The sequence below is a fragment of the Halichoerus grypus genome, chromosome 2, assembly GCF_964656455.1.
Source record: "Halichoerus grypus chromosome 2, mHalGry1.hap1.1, whole genome shotgun sequence".
NCBI lineage: Eukaryota > Metazoa > Chordata > Mammalia > Carnivora > Phocidae > Halichoerus > Halichoerus grypus.
In genome coordinates this window covers 73,338,471-73,351,874 of record NC_135713.1, presented here as the reverse complement: position 1 = coordinate 73,351,874, position 13,404 = coordinate 73,338,471, and the positions used below count along the sequence as shown (strand labels likewise).

General features: G+C 33.4%; 1 protein-coding gene across 23 annotated transcripts in view; it reads left to right on the top strand.

Moving 5' to 3' along the window:
• PPIP5K2 (diphosphoinositol pentakisphosphate kinase 2) overlaps positions 1-12,739 on the top strand; it is a 70,886-nt gene extending 58,147 nt beyond the window's left edge. For all 23 annotated transcript variants that reach the window (XM_078066964.1, XM_078066975.1, XM_078066967.1 and 20 more), the window contains 3 exons: positions 938-1,078; positions 4,895-5,020; positions 11,021-12,739. In XM_078066964.1, coding sequence (XP_077923090.1) covers positions 938-1,078; positions 4,895-5,020; positions 11,021-11,133 — 380 coding nt within the window. In that variant the 3' untranslated portion in view covers positions 11,134-12,739. The remainder of the gene's footprint in view (positions 1-937; positions 1,079-4,894; positions 5,021-11,020) is intronic.
• Positions 12,740-13,404: the final 665 nt, after the last annotated feature.

The window sequence follows — 13,404 nt, the reverse complement described above, 5'->3', positions numbered from 1 at the left end:
AATTTAAGTATTAAAAGTATTTTCTTTGGAGGAAAATTAGTTTGAATTTTGGAAAGAGTAGATGCAGAAGGACCTGTTATTTCAGTTGTGTATGAAAGCAATTTTAAAAGCCATTCAGTTGAATAAAGTTTAAATGAACAGGCAATTTTATAAAAAGCAAATAACCTATTCTATTTGTTTAAAAAAAGACCTGTATATTTAAGCATTTTTGTTTCACTGATGGTATTAATATATATGTGCATGATTTGTTTCATGAAATTTTTGTATTTCTGTGCCATTATTGAATGCAAACATGTCTGTATTTTGTATTGCTTTTTACTTGGCCTGACTTTACTCAGCTAACAATTTCAACAATAGAATTATTGAGTTAATTCAATAAAGGTAGGTAAAATGTGTTTTGAAATTTCATTTTCAGCATAAATGAATGAATGTTGTTTTCAGGTCACACTAGAGAGTATCGTTGGCCTTGGTATGACTAGAAAAGCTAATTTAAATCACTCTTCACAAGTAATTACAATATAATTATTCTTCAACAAGAAGTTAATTTTAGCATTCTGGCATAAGGGACACATCATGGCATCAACTTATTCACCTATCAAGTAGACCTGATTTTTTAAAGTAAAAACTGAAACAATATAATGTTTTCTGCTTTTCCCCCCAGGTTTTTTCTTTAAGTATCATTCTTAGATTTTACCAAAATATAGAATGAAATTGTGTGCATGCTGTACTATGTGATTACATTTAAAATGAAATCTTTTGTCACATCTTGTTCCAATCCCATATTGCATAGCATCTGGTGTCATGACTTCAGAGATCTCATGTGTCTGCATGTGATAGATTGGAAAGACCTGACCCATACAGTTCTAAGCAATGGTCGTCTTCCTTCTCAATTAAAGATTTTTTAAATATCCAAATTTTCTTCATTTCTTTTTTTCAGGCTTTGAGTTGTATTCCATGGTACCATCTATTTGTCCTCTAGAGACTCTTCACAATGCCCTGTCTTTAAAGCAGGTGGATGAATTTCTTGCTTCCATTGCTTCTCCATCAAGTGAAGTTCCACGGAAGACTCCTGAAATTTGTAGGAAAATTATTTTTATTACTATCATTATTATTATTATTATCATTTTGTGGCAGTAGATATTATCTGAATATAAAAAGAATTATAACAACAAACTCAACTAGTGGTAGTGAATAGAATTTTACGAGAAAAGGGGGTATAAAGGAACATTATTTGGAATTCTTTGGTGTAATTACTATGCAGTGTGCCACTTTTCTTGACTCTTCCCAAAAATCTTTTTCTTTCCAAAAAGGAAAAAGAAAAATCTAAGACCCAGCAATAGAAGTCAACAATATAGAGTTGTGGTCTTTTTTCACATTCTTATCGTGTGTCATTTTATAATAAGCTTTTTAAAAATTACAAAATATCATTTGTCATTAACCCACACATGCACACATGCCTATCCCCACAACAGCTCTGGTAAGTAGTCATTCTGATTGAGAAGGAGCTCTTGACTAAAGAGAGCAAATTAGGACAAAAGGGTTTTCAAGTTATGTTCTTCAGAAAATATTCTGAAAAGGTTCATTCATCGAAGAAAGGGGATTCATGGCTCAGTAAGTTTTGGAAACTGTATATTATATCCTACCTCTCTTTGGAGAGATAGAGTTATATTAGTGTAGAAATAGCTAAGGTTCTTTTGTAAGGAAAGCTGTATACCCAGATTTTCCAAAACTTTTTTGAGAAGGCACGTTTTTGGTGACACGTTTAAACATTCTATAGCACTATTATAAGGGATATCATTTTGAGAAACCCTTAGGGCTACCTTTTTGGGTGTGAGAAGTCAGCTGACTGCTGTCATTCTCAGCTCTATAAGATCCGTCAGCACGCTGGAATTTCCAGTTGAGGATGCATCCAGTTTGGGGAGAGCATGCTCTGCTCTGTTAAGAATCTTGCTGGGGCTAGTCATATCTTCAGAAAGTCACAAACTTTCAATGTATACCTTTCTCCTTTTCATAAGGTGCATACTGTAAATCTCTTTCTCTAAAGAATGAAATTGGAGGTCTGGGAATGAAAGCCCCTTTCACGTGTTGCTGTTATCCTCTTCCCTTTCTGACTACCACGTTGTATTATTCTAGAGAGTTCTGTTCACATTGTATTCTGTCTGAATGGTGCCCCCTGCATTTCTGGAGTATAGTGGCTTCTTCCCTTTTCTTACACTTTTGGTAGTAGAGGTCAACATTGAATCATTAATAGTAATGGAGAGATATCTGGGCATTCTAAAATACTTTTAGGAATGGTTTTAGGAAGTAGGTTTTAATTTCAAAATCTGCATATGAATGTGTCTGGTTCTGAGAACTGATAATACTCCAAATGAAATAACTTCTCTAAGCTCTATGAAGTCAAAGTTAGGAAAACGGAAGCATGTTCATCTCACTTTCTTCTCTGTTAGCTGATAGAATGGCCAGTGCTTTTCCTCAGATTGCAGTAGAGAACCTGAATGAATTCTCATTTACCCTTTACCCCCTTTATACTTGATGTTTCACTTCTTCCCTGGGTAAGGATTTATAATCTTAAAATAGAGATGAAAGAAAGATTCTAATTATTAAATTAGAACTTAGGATAGATATCAATGCTATTTAGACTTTAGAAGATTTTCAGTGAATGACAAGGGAAATAGCAGTAATGACATCTGTTTTGGGAAGAGAATTGTGGGATATTTACAAAAAGATCATCTTTGAAGTTATATTCTGTGATGCTGTTATATTATGTTGGCTTTATTTCTGTGGTTAGTGAATTCAGTTCATCAGAGTATATTATTGAGGTATATTAATGAAGGATATTAAATTCCTTTTCCAGTTCAGGTTAGCTCTTCTCTATATCATGGATACAAGTTGTACCCCAAGCCCTGTAGCTCTTCTAAAATTTCCTGCCATTACTTACTAAAGGAACTAGATGAGAACATAAATACAGTTAATGCAGTTCATAGAATTGGATAAACCTTAGAGTACATCTGGTTCATTGGTCTTCAATCTGTATTCCCAAGAGCTTTTAGAAGTTCCATGAGGAAGAGGATGCTGAGTAGTTAGGCCTTATGTCTTGTGTGGCTGCTTCAACCAGAGTATCTGTTTTCATCCATTTTATTTAAGATTTCATTTGGGAAAAATTTACTGTTTAAAGAAAAAAACTTAGACACCATTGAGGAAATCAAGTAGTTAGTGATCAAGCAAGACTAAAATCCAGGTCTTCTAAAGTGTATGGTTTTTTAAATTATTTTTGAATAGTACAGAAAATAGATGCTAATTATAATAAAAGTTATCTGAAGCCTACATTTTATACTGTAACTGCAGAATTAATAGTAATCACAGTACATTTACATTATTTATACTTAATTCCCTGAATTGTCAAGGAATTAGCATCATAATATAGACTCTACTGATTTTGTGCTGTTTATAACACAGAAGCTGACATTGTTAATCCTCTGTCATTCAGAAAGGCTTTTTCCTCACTTAGGACAAAATTAATCAATTTTGTGGTAGCTAGTAGATAGGTTACAATGGGACACTAACAGAATCAGATGGGGGGGAAGGTGTGGAAATGCTAATTGGATAAGTTAGAGATGGAAGTTAACAGGATAAAATATACAAGCAGGAAAGAGCTTAGTAGTGGTGTCCTGCTTTACATGGTACTTTAGGGATTTTTTTCATCATTTGTGTATTATGTCATTAAACTTGGAACTTCTGCCATTGGGATTTATATTCATTCAGTGTACATAGATAGCAGCCATCTAAGGCACAGTTGCTATAATTTAGCCCACATATTTATTTTTCAGAGACATGCTGTTTATTGCTATCATATCCTCCCCCCAAATTGCAAAAACAGCCAAATCTTGTTTTTTTGTTAACTCCCCACCTCCCTTTGGTTAGGAACTCAGAAGCTCATGCCACTAGCTCTCCTGCTCTGACCTATCCTTCCCCAGAGGAATTCATACTTAAGAATTATCCCTACTTTTTCAAATAAATAAATAAAAATCTTTAAAAAGGGGGGGGGCGGCGCCTGGGTGGCTCAGTCCTTAAGCGTCTGCCTTCGGCTCAGGTCATGATCCCAGGGTCCTGGGATCGAGCCCCGCATCGGGCTCCCTGCTCCTCCAAAGGGAAGCCTGCTTCTCCCTCTCCCACTCCCCCTGCTTGTGTTCCCTCTCTCGCTGTCTCTCTCTCTGTCAAATAAATAAATAAAAATCTTAAAAAAAAAAGAATTATCCCTACTTTTCCTTGTCACCTCTTAATTGCCCCACTGTGATTAGAAAGAAAGAAAAAAAAAATCTTTAAAATTCCCTTTCATTAAGATAAATCTCAACTAGATAATAGAGGAAGACAATCTGATTTATTTTATTACTTATAATCTATTAGTTTATTCTTAAATATAATAGTTTAATAGACCATAGTATTTATAAATTAACTATCCCTGAATCTCCACTTCATATTTTTAAGAGAAAAAGAATTTGGGACCCTGTCTTTTTTTTTTCTTTTTTTTTTTTTTTTAACCAGGCAATAAAACTGTCATAAGCCCTCTGCTATCCCTTAGGAATCTGAGTTTCTATCAGGGCAGTATAAAATTATGTCTGTTGCTCTATTCTTGTTGGCATACCTTTGGTAAAGACTGTTAAATGCTTATTATTTACAGTAGAAACAGAACATCTATTTGGCTAAGAGCATGAGAGAACTTTTTATAGGAAAGATGATTTTGCTGCATTTACTCCATAAGCCTTACATTGTCTATTTTCTCCTGTAATGTATATTCATAAGTCCACTAAATATGTCATTAGAAATTTCTAAAATGTAAGAACTTGGCAGAAATAATCAAACTGCCATATCTGTTGTGTTTTTTTTTTTTTTCCAGCTTCTACAGCTTCACGTTCCAGTCCAGTAATGAGAAGAAAAATATCTTTAAATACATATACACCTGCAAAGATCCTCCCAACACCACCAGCTACCTTAAAGAGTACGAAAGCAAGCAGCAAACCAGGTTAGAACTGTGTGTGAATTTATGGATTCTGTATAGCAATTAGAGGAGTAATAATAGCTTGCTTTTTGAGTTTAAAATCTGTTTTTAGGAAGGATCATTACAATTCCTAGAGTTAAAAACTGTTATTGTAGTCTATTGATGTACTTACATTTTTTTCTCTGTTGTCTCTCCCACCCCTATATCTGTTAATAAAATATATTTCATACTGATACTTTTCTGCAAACCAACTTATGAACTCTTTTTGCTTTTCTTTTGAGCCTAGGCATTATTTTAGTCATTTTATATGAAATTTTTTTCTCTTTTTTTACAGTGTCTTAATTCTCCATTCTCAGGCAACTTTGGTGTTGTTGTGTTTTTTTTTGTAAGATTTTATTTTTTAAGTAATCTCTACACCCAACCTGGAACTTGAACTCACAACCCCAAGATTAAGAGTCACACTCTACCAACTGAGCCAGCCAAGCGCCCCGACTTTTTTCTGTTTTTACTTTTTGGCATATTTGATTGTGTGATTGATCCTTCCTGAAATCTTATCTTATTCTGACTTCCACAATGTACTCTGTCTTGGTGCTCTTTCCCTTTATCTGATTCTTCTTCTTTTCTTGTTTGACAGTCATTCTTCTTCCTACTTTCCTATGCCAAACAAGGACATTCAACGGTTCTCTTTTTTCTTACCTTATATTTTTTTTTCTTCAGAGAATTCTAGGTAGCTCCGAGGTTTTGACTGTATCCTCACTGGAAATCTCTTAATTCTCTTCCTCATGTTAGTGCTCTCAAATATTCTTTTGGTTAAGAGTTAGTGCTCGGGAGTTGGAGGAACCTAGATTAAAATCTCAGCTCTACTACTTGTTAGCTATATGATCTTGGGTAAGTTACTTAACTTCTCTGATCCTCGGTTTCATAGTCATAAAATCAGGGTAATAGTTCCTCTTTTAAAGGTTGTCAGAAATGAATCCAATAATATATGTAAAGTACTTGACACACACAGTAAACACTCACTAAATGTTAGCTGCTATTGTTGTTACAGTGTTGCCAAACTATTCACTTCCCCCCAGATAAATCCCTTTGACACTCAGGTCATTTTTCTTCTTCTTCTAAAATGTTCTCCCCTTACTTTCCACTCTTCAAACCCCAACCCAGCCCCCTCCACTGGTGATGTATTTATATGATTACCAAAACAAGAACTCCAATGACACTCTACTACTGACTTGTTTTTATACCTAATTATAGCTCTGTCAGATTATCAGGCCTTACAAATTAAAGGCAGTATCTTAAATATATTTAAACTTAGTACATTCCAACTAATCAGAATATGCAGGTACAGACAATTGAAATCTTAAATATAAATCTTAATATCTTAGTACCTTAAATATAAATTATCATGTATTCCATATACAGCTCAAAGCTAACATTTGTATAGTTTTTTTATGCTACAAAGCGCTTTTTTATTCTTAAATTTCTAAACGTGGCCCATGGCCATGCCATTATGGATGAAAAGTTGCAGAGAGGTTGTGACTTATCCCAGTTCACATAACTAGTAATTGGTAGACCTAGGATTTGAATACTCTTTGAATCATGGTACATTGTTGTTCTCTACATATTAGACACATAATAAATGCATTATTTCATAAGCATTTTTAAATAATAACGATGAAGTGGTATTATATTTGACTTTTCAAATAAAACATAGGCCAATAAAAGCCAATCTTGCATTTCTGGGATAAGCCCTACTTGGTAATGATGAATAATTTATTTATATGTTGTTGAATTGAGTTTGACTTTGAGGATTTGGGCACCTGCATTTGTGAAAGATAGTGATTGGTCTGTAGTTGTTGTTTTTATTTGTTTGTTTTGTTTGTTTGTTTTCTTGTTTTTTGTTTTTGTAATGTCTTTTAGATTTTGGTATCAGGTGGATGCTGGCTTCATAAAACGATTTGGGAAATATTTCTTCCTCTTTCTCTTTTCTGAATGAGTTTTTGTAAGATAGGTATTTCTTAAATTTTGATAGAATTAATTTTTTGTTTCATTTTAGTGATGGCTTTGATAACTTGTATTTTTCAAGGAATTTGTTCATTTTATCTAAGTTGTCGACTTTCTGGTTACTTTAGTATCCTTTTAATGACTGTGGTAATAACGTCCATTATTTATGATACTGATAATATGTGTTGTGGGTTTTTTCCTTTATTACTCTCACTAGGGAATTATCCATTCTGTTGGTGTTCTCAAAGAGCTAGATTTTAGCTGTTTGTTTTATATTTCATTGATTTCTGCTCTTTAATATTTTATTCCTTCACTTATTTTGGATTTACTTTTATCCTCTGTAGTTTCTTAAGTCACTTTTTGTTAGACATTTCTTCTCTTGTTATATAAACATTTAAAGCTGTAAGTTTCCCTCTTTCAGCTACATTTCACAGAAGTTAAATTTTATTTTGATTCTCATTCAGTTAAAAATATTTTCTAATTCACATTGTGATTTATTCTTTGAGTCCTGGAGTATTTAGAAACATATTGGTTAATTTCCAAATATTTGGGGGTGGGGATGTGAATATCTTGTTACTAATTCCTTGTTTCATTGCATCGCAATTACAAAACATATACTGTTTTGTAACATACACTGATTGCAGTCTTTTACATGTGAAACTTTTTTTTTTATGGCTTACCATTTGGACTTGGTACATCTTAAATGTACCAAGAGCACTAAAAAAGAAATTTTATTCCATAGTTCATTGGTATCATGTTCTATCAGTACCCATTAGGTCAGAATTGCTGATAATCTTATTCAGATCTTCTGTGTCTTTACCATTTTGAGGGGTGGGGACATGTGCACAGGAGGAGAGGTTCTCATTATTGTATCAGTTGCTTAGAGAGCAATTTCCACTCACAACTGTAGAGTTGGGTGTTTCTACCTTTAATTCAGTCAGTTTTTATTCTGTGCTTTGAAGCTTTTTTATTACGTACATATATATTTCATATGCCTTCCTAAGGTATTGACCCATTTATCATCATGAAATCTCCCTCTGATTCCTAGTAATGCTTTGTCTTAAAGTTAATTTAATCTGTTGTGAATCTTGCTACTTCACATTTCTTATGCTTACTGTATGCATGGAGTATTTTTCCAAACAATCTGTGTCTTCATATTTAAGGGATTTTTTTTTTTTTGTAGGCAATATACATTTGGCTTTTTAAAAAACCCATTCTAACAATATCTGCCTTATAGTTGCAATGTTTACAGTTCATTAACATTGTAATTATTGATATGGTTGGGTTAGATCTACTATTTTATTATATTTTCTGTTTATACCTTCTGATTGTTATTCTTTTATTCTTTTCTTCCTTGTTTTGTATTGTATTAATTCAGTATTTTTTAGTATTTTATTTAACTTATCTATTAGCTTTTTAGCTTTATCTTTTTGCATTATTCTTTTATTGGTGGCTGTAAATACACATCTCTCACTTTTCATGGTCTACTTAGAGATAATGTTATACTCAAAATGTGGAAGCCTTGCAACTATAGATTCATTTACCTTCCTCTCCTCCGATCCTTAACACATAGTTATCCATGTGTGTTACTTCCACATATATTATAAAGGCTACAATAAAGTGTTAAAATATTTGCTTTAAACAGTCATATGTATTTTAAAGAAATTAAGAAGAGAAAAAAAGTCTTTTATTTATCCACACGTTAGCCATCAGTTTTTATTCCTTTCCTAAGTCTTTGTTTCCATGTGGTTTTATTTGCTTTCAACCTGAATCTTTTTAGCATTTCTTATACTGCAGGTCTGTTACTGTATTTAAAAAAGTATTTATTTTACCCTCATTCTTGAAAAGAAGTTTTGCTAGATAGACATAATTCTAGGAAGAAAGTTTTTTTTTTGTTATTTTTGTTTTTTCCCCCAGCCCTTAAAAGGTGTTGTTCCTGTTTTCTGGTTCCCCTTGTTTCTGAGAGAAGTCTTTGTTAATTGAATTGTTCCAATGTATGCAGTGGGTTAATGAATTATTTTTTTCTGCTTCCTTTCAATATTTTCCCTTTATCTTTGACTCTCAGCAGTTTGACTATGGCAAGCCTGCCTAGGACTTTTTTTTTTTTTTTTAATATTCTAGATTGATGTTCACTTTTTCCTCTCCATTCTGCTGTTAACCTATCTAGTGGATTTTTATTCTTTAGTTTTAGACACTTTTTGATTCTTTTAATTTTTTCTCTTCAGAGATTTCCTATATTCTTATTCATTATAAGCAATCTTTTCCTTTGTTCTTGAGTATAGTTAAAATACTTGCTTTAAAAATCTTGTGTAACTAATCTGGCTGATCTCAGGATTGGTCTCTATCAGTTTATCCATTCTCAAGAAGAAAGATGTTTTCCTGTTTCTTCATACATTGAGTAATTTTGGATTGTATCCTAGACATTATGAATGAGATGTTGTATAAAGGCCAAACTGTTATTTTTGTTATATTTCTCCCAAGAGTATTGAGTTGTTTGGGTTCTTTTAAAGCAAAGAGTTAACCTTGGCTGAACTCAGATTGCAAAACTGTGTCCCTTGAAGTCATTGGCAGCTCACATTTCACTTCATTTCTTTTAGCCTCAGCTGGACTTCTTGGAGCTTACCCTGCTCATGACATAAATGTGATCAGGTTTATACAAAGAATTGGGGGCTTTCCCTTTCTGGGATCTCCCACCTGATTTCCAGCAGCTATAGTTGCTCTAATACTTATCTTCTGGTTTTTAATGCTACTAAGAATGAGTTCTATGTTGGAGTTTTAGTCATTGCACATGGTTCAGACTGGATACTCTGGATACTGGCCTTAGGCCAAAAGCTTTTTCTTTTTTTTTTTTGAGAGAAACAGCTTGTGAGCCATGAGCGGGGTCAGAGGGAGGGTGGGTAGAACAGAGGGGCAAAGGGAGAGGGAGAGAGAGAATCCCAAGCAGGCTCCACACCCAGAGCAACGTGGTCACAACCCTGAGATCATGGCCAGAGCTGAAATCAAGAGTCATACACTCAACTGAGCCACCCAGGCACCCCATTTTTTTAAGACCAAAGCTTTTTAGAAAATGTGTGTGTTGGGGGTACTCAACATGAATTCCCTTCTTCCAAGTGTTGATTTTTTTCCAGTATGCCCCTGCTTTTGTTTACTCTTCAGTGTCTTCAAATAGTTGTTTTTCATATTTTATCCAAAGTTTATACTTGCTTTCTGTAGGAGAATTGGTCTGACAGAAGCTTCCCATCCATACTGGAAGTGTAATCTGGCTTAGAATAGTTTTTTAGTAACTCATTAGGGCTTGATTTGGGTTTAGATATAGAAGGATGATTTCTAAGTGAAGAATGTTTATAGTTTTCTAACCTTCGGAATTTTTATTTTTTTTAAGATTTTATTTATTTATTTGACAGTGCACAAGCAGGAGGAGGAGAGGGAGAAGCAGACTCCCCACTGAGCAACGAGCCCAATGCGGGTCTCGATCCCAGGACCCTGAGATCATGACCTGAGCCGAAGGCAGATGCTTAACCAACCAAGCCACTCAGGCGCCCCACCTTCAGACTTTTTAAATAGTGGTGACATAAGAGATAGAGTAGAAAGTGGATGTTTATAGGGAAATGATGAGTTCAGTTTAAAACATATTATGTTTGCTGTCAATCATCTATACAGAGATTTCTAGTAGGATATCCAGGGTACACAGATCTTGAAGTAAGGAGAAGACCTGGGACAGAAGTGCACATTTGAAGATGGTTAGCAAAATAGATGGTAGTTAAAAATGATGAATAGATTAGTTGTCCAGGAAGAATGTAGAGTGAAAAGAGAAATTTGTTTTGTGAACACAACCCATTGACATTACTTTTTTGTATTGGTGTTGAATTCTAAAAAGTTAAAAGGTTAAAAATGCTCTATTGAGTGTTTACAATGTTTCATTTATATCACAATTAAAATTAATTATTTTTGTCACTTAGCAGTATTATTTGAACATGAATTGCTTGTGAAAATCTAAGCAATAGTTTTTCTCTTTTTGTATAGCTACCAGCGGACCTTCTAATGCAGTTGTTCCTAATACCTCATCTCGAAAAAAGAATATAACTAACAAAACAGAAATGCATGAACACAAAAAAACCACTGCGAAAAAGAAATAAAATTTTAGCAGAAGCTGGACCTCCTTAAATATATGAAAATCACGTGTCCAATAGAAAAGGACACATAATAAACCTTGGCTGAAAACTGTCAAAGCAAGTAGTTTATGTTTCTCCTTATACATCTCTGAATTCATTTTAAAATATGTTAAATCTAGAGAAATCATCATATATATTCAGGTAAGGAACTTTTCTCATGATCTTGAAATGTTTAAGACAATGTTCATTAACATGAGCAGCAAAAGTTATGGTGATGAAGGTCTGTCATTCTTAATGTTATGTTTACCATGTGCCCTTGGTAAAGACAAGGATGGAAAAGCCCAGCTAGCTTGTACCAGTGTCCCATCAATAATGCTGTTTACTCAAGAATCTGTGAGGTGACCTCCATATACACTTTCATTTTCATGGGATTTTATCTTAGCTGTAGAAACCTATAGCTTGGGTTAGAATTTGGCAGTCAGGATTACTGATTGCAGATTTTTTAAATGTATTTCCAAAGAGATTTCATTGACCATTTAGATTAGAAACTTTCCCCCCCAATTGTTAGAATTACAGATATGCTGCAATATTTAATAACTGGAGTATTAGCATATGGGTTATTTTTTCAATATGTGCTTTGACTTTTTTTATTGTGTGTTATTTAAAATATTACATATACAGCTGGGATAACTACACCTTTATGCACATAAATTTCTATATTAATTTGTAGAAAATACTTTCTTTGTATATTTCCTTACCATAAGGTGCTTTTGCTTATCAGGAAAATTTTGCTTCATGTGTTGGGAAGAAAGACAGCTTTAGATTTTTTTTTTTTTTTTAAGAGATATAGTTGACAAGTTTATAAACATTACATTTATTTTCAGAGTTCTTTTTAGATCTAAGGAAATCAGTTCAGAAATGGATATCATCAATGTGAGAATGTCTGAATTCTGTAGTTAGTAGATATTATGTATAGCACCTCCTTTTTTAGCATTTCCATTCTTATCTCTAGTGTATCAGTTGATCTCACTAAGAAAGCTTAAAGATTGAACATTTGCTCTTTTCAAATGATTAGATTTTGAAAGGATGTTGAGATCATTGTTTTGTGATTTCATCTGTGATGTGAAAAAATATTTATTATCCTTGGTGCTTTTTTCCAAACCCTAATGCACAAATAATTATAAACCACTTGAAATGACTTAAAGTGTAAACCAAACAGTACAAGCTGATAAGAATTCCATGCATTGCCATACAGGTCACTTAAATTGCTAAAACTTTAGTTTGAAGCTTATGTTTAGGCAATTACTGAATTCTCATATGAACACAACTATTAAAATTCTTCAGGAGACTCTCCTGACTTTAGATCATCATCTAAGAATTGACTTTTAGAAAATAAGCATATTATGTGTTAGTTTTAAAAGTACCAGATGCAAAAGTCACAAATATATACAATTATATGTTTATATACTTCACGTGAATGTAATTGTATTATGTGGAGACATGTCTTTTAAACAATTGAACGTACCTAGGCTTTCTGTATGTGAAAATGTTAATGTGGTCAGTGTGGGAGTAAGAAACTACTTTTATTTTTTAAGTGAAACTGAATTAAAATATTTTATTTCAAGAATCAGAGAGTGACTTACATGGCAAATTATTTTTTATTCCTGTTCTTTATCTCTTTCCTTTTAGCTTACAAAGTAGAAATAAATGAAGAAAACTATTTGAGTATTAAACAGTGCTATCTTAGATATGAAATAAAACTTACTGTTGGCCGTACACATTGCAATATATTTCCTAGACATTAACTAGAAAAGTTTAACACAGCTCACTTTTTCTATTGTTATACAAGAACTATGATTTCACTGTAGTCACTAAACTCGGTAATATTTTTGTGTAGACTGGACAGTCTGATTTGAAAGAATCTTTGAGTCATTTTCTAAAACGACAAAAAGGCCTATAGATAAGAGCAAGAAATTATAGTTATCACTATTTAGTGGAAGTTTGACTGAATCATCTGTTTCTCACATGCTTCTGTCCCTGGAAGGTGTATTTTTTGTTTGTTTTAAATACTGGAAGACACTGCTTCTCGCAGTCTAATCCCGCAATCAGGAAAGAGATGAGAAAGCGCAGCCTGAAGAACCGCCCAGCCATTCTGGGATGTTGGTCTTCATAGCACATTATTCGTTCTTTCTATCCTCATCCATACATCTGAACTCAGACTTAACTTTGCCCGTGAAGTTGTTCTGGCAGCTTTTGCTGTCCTGGTTCTATTGAGTTCTCACAGTCCATCCTCAA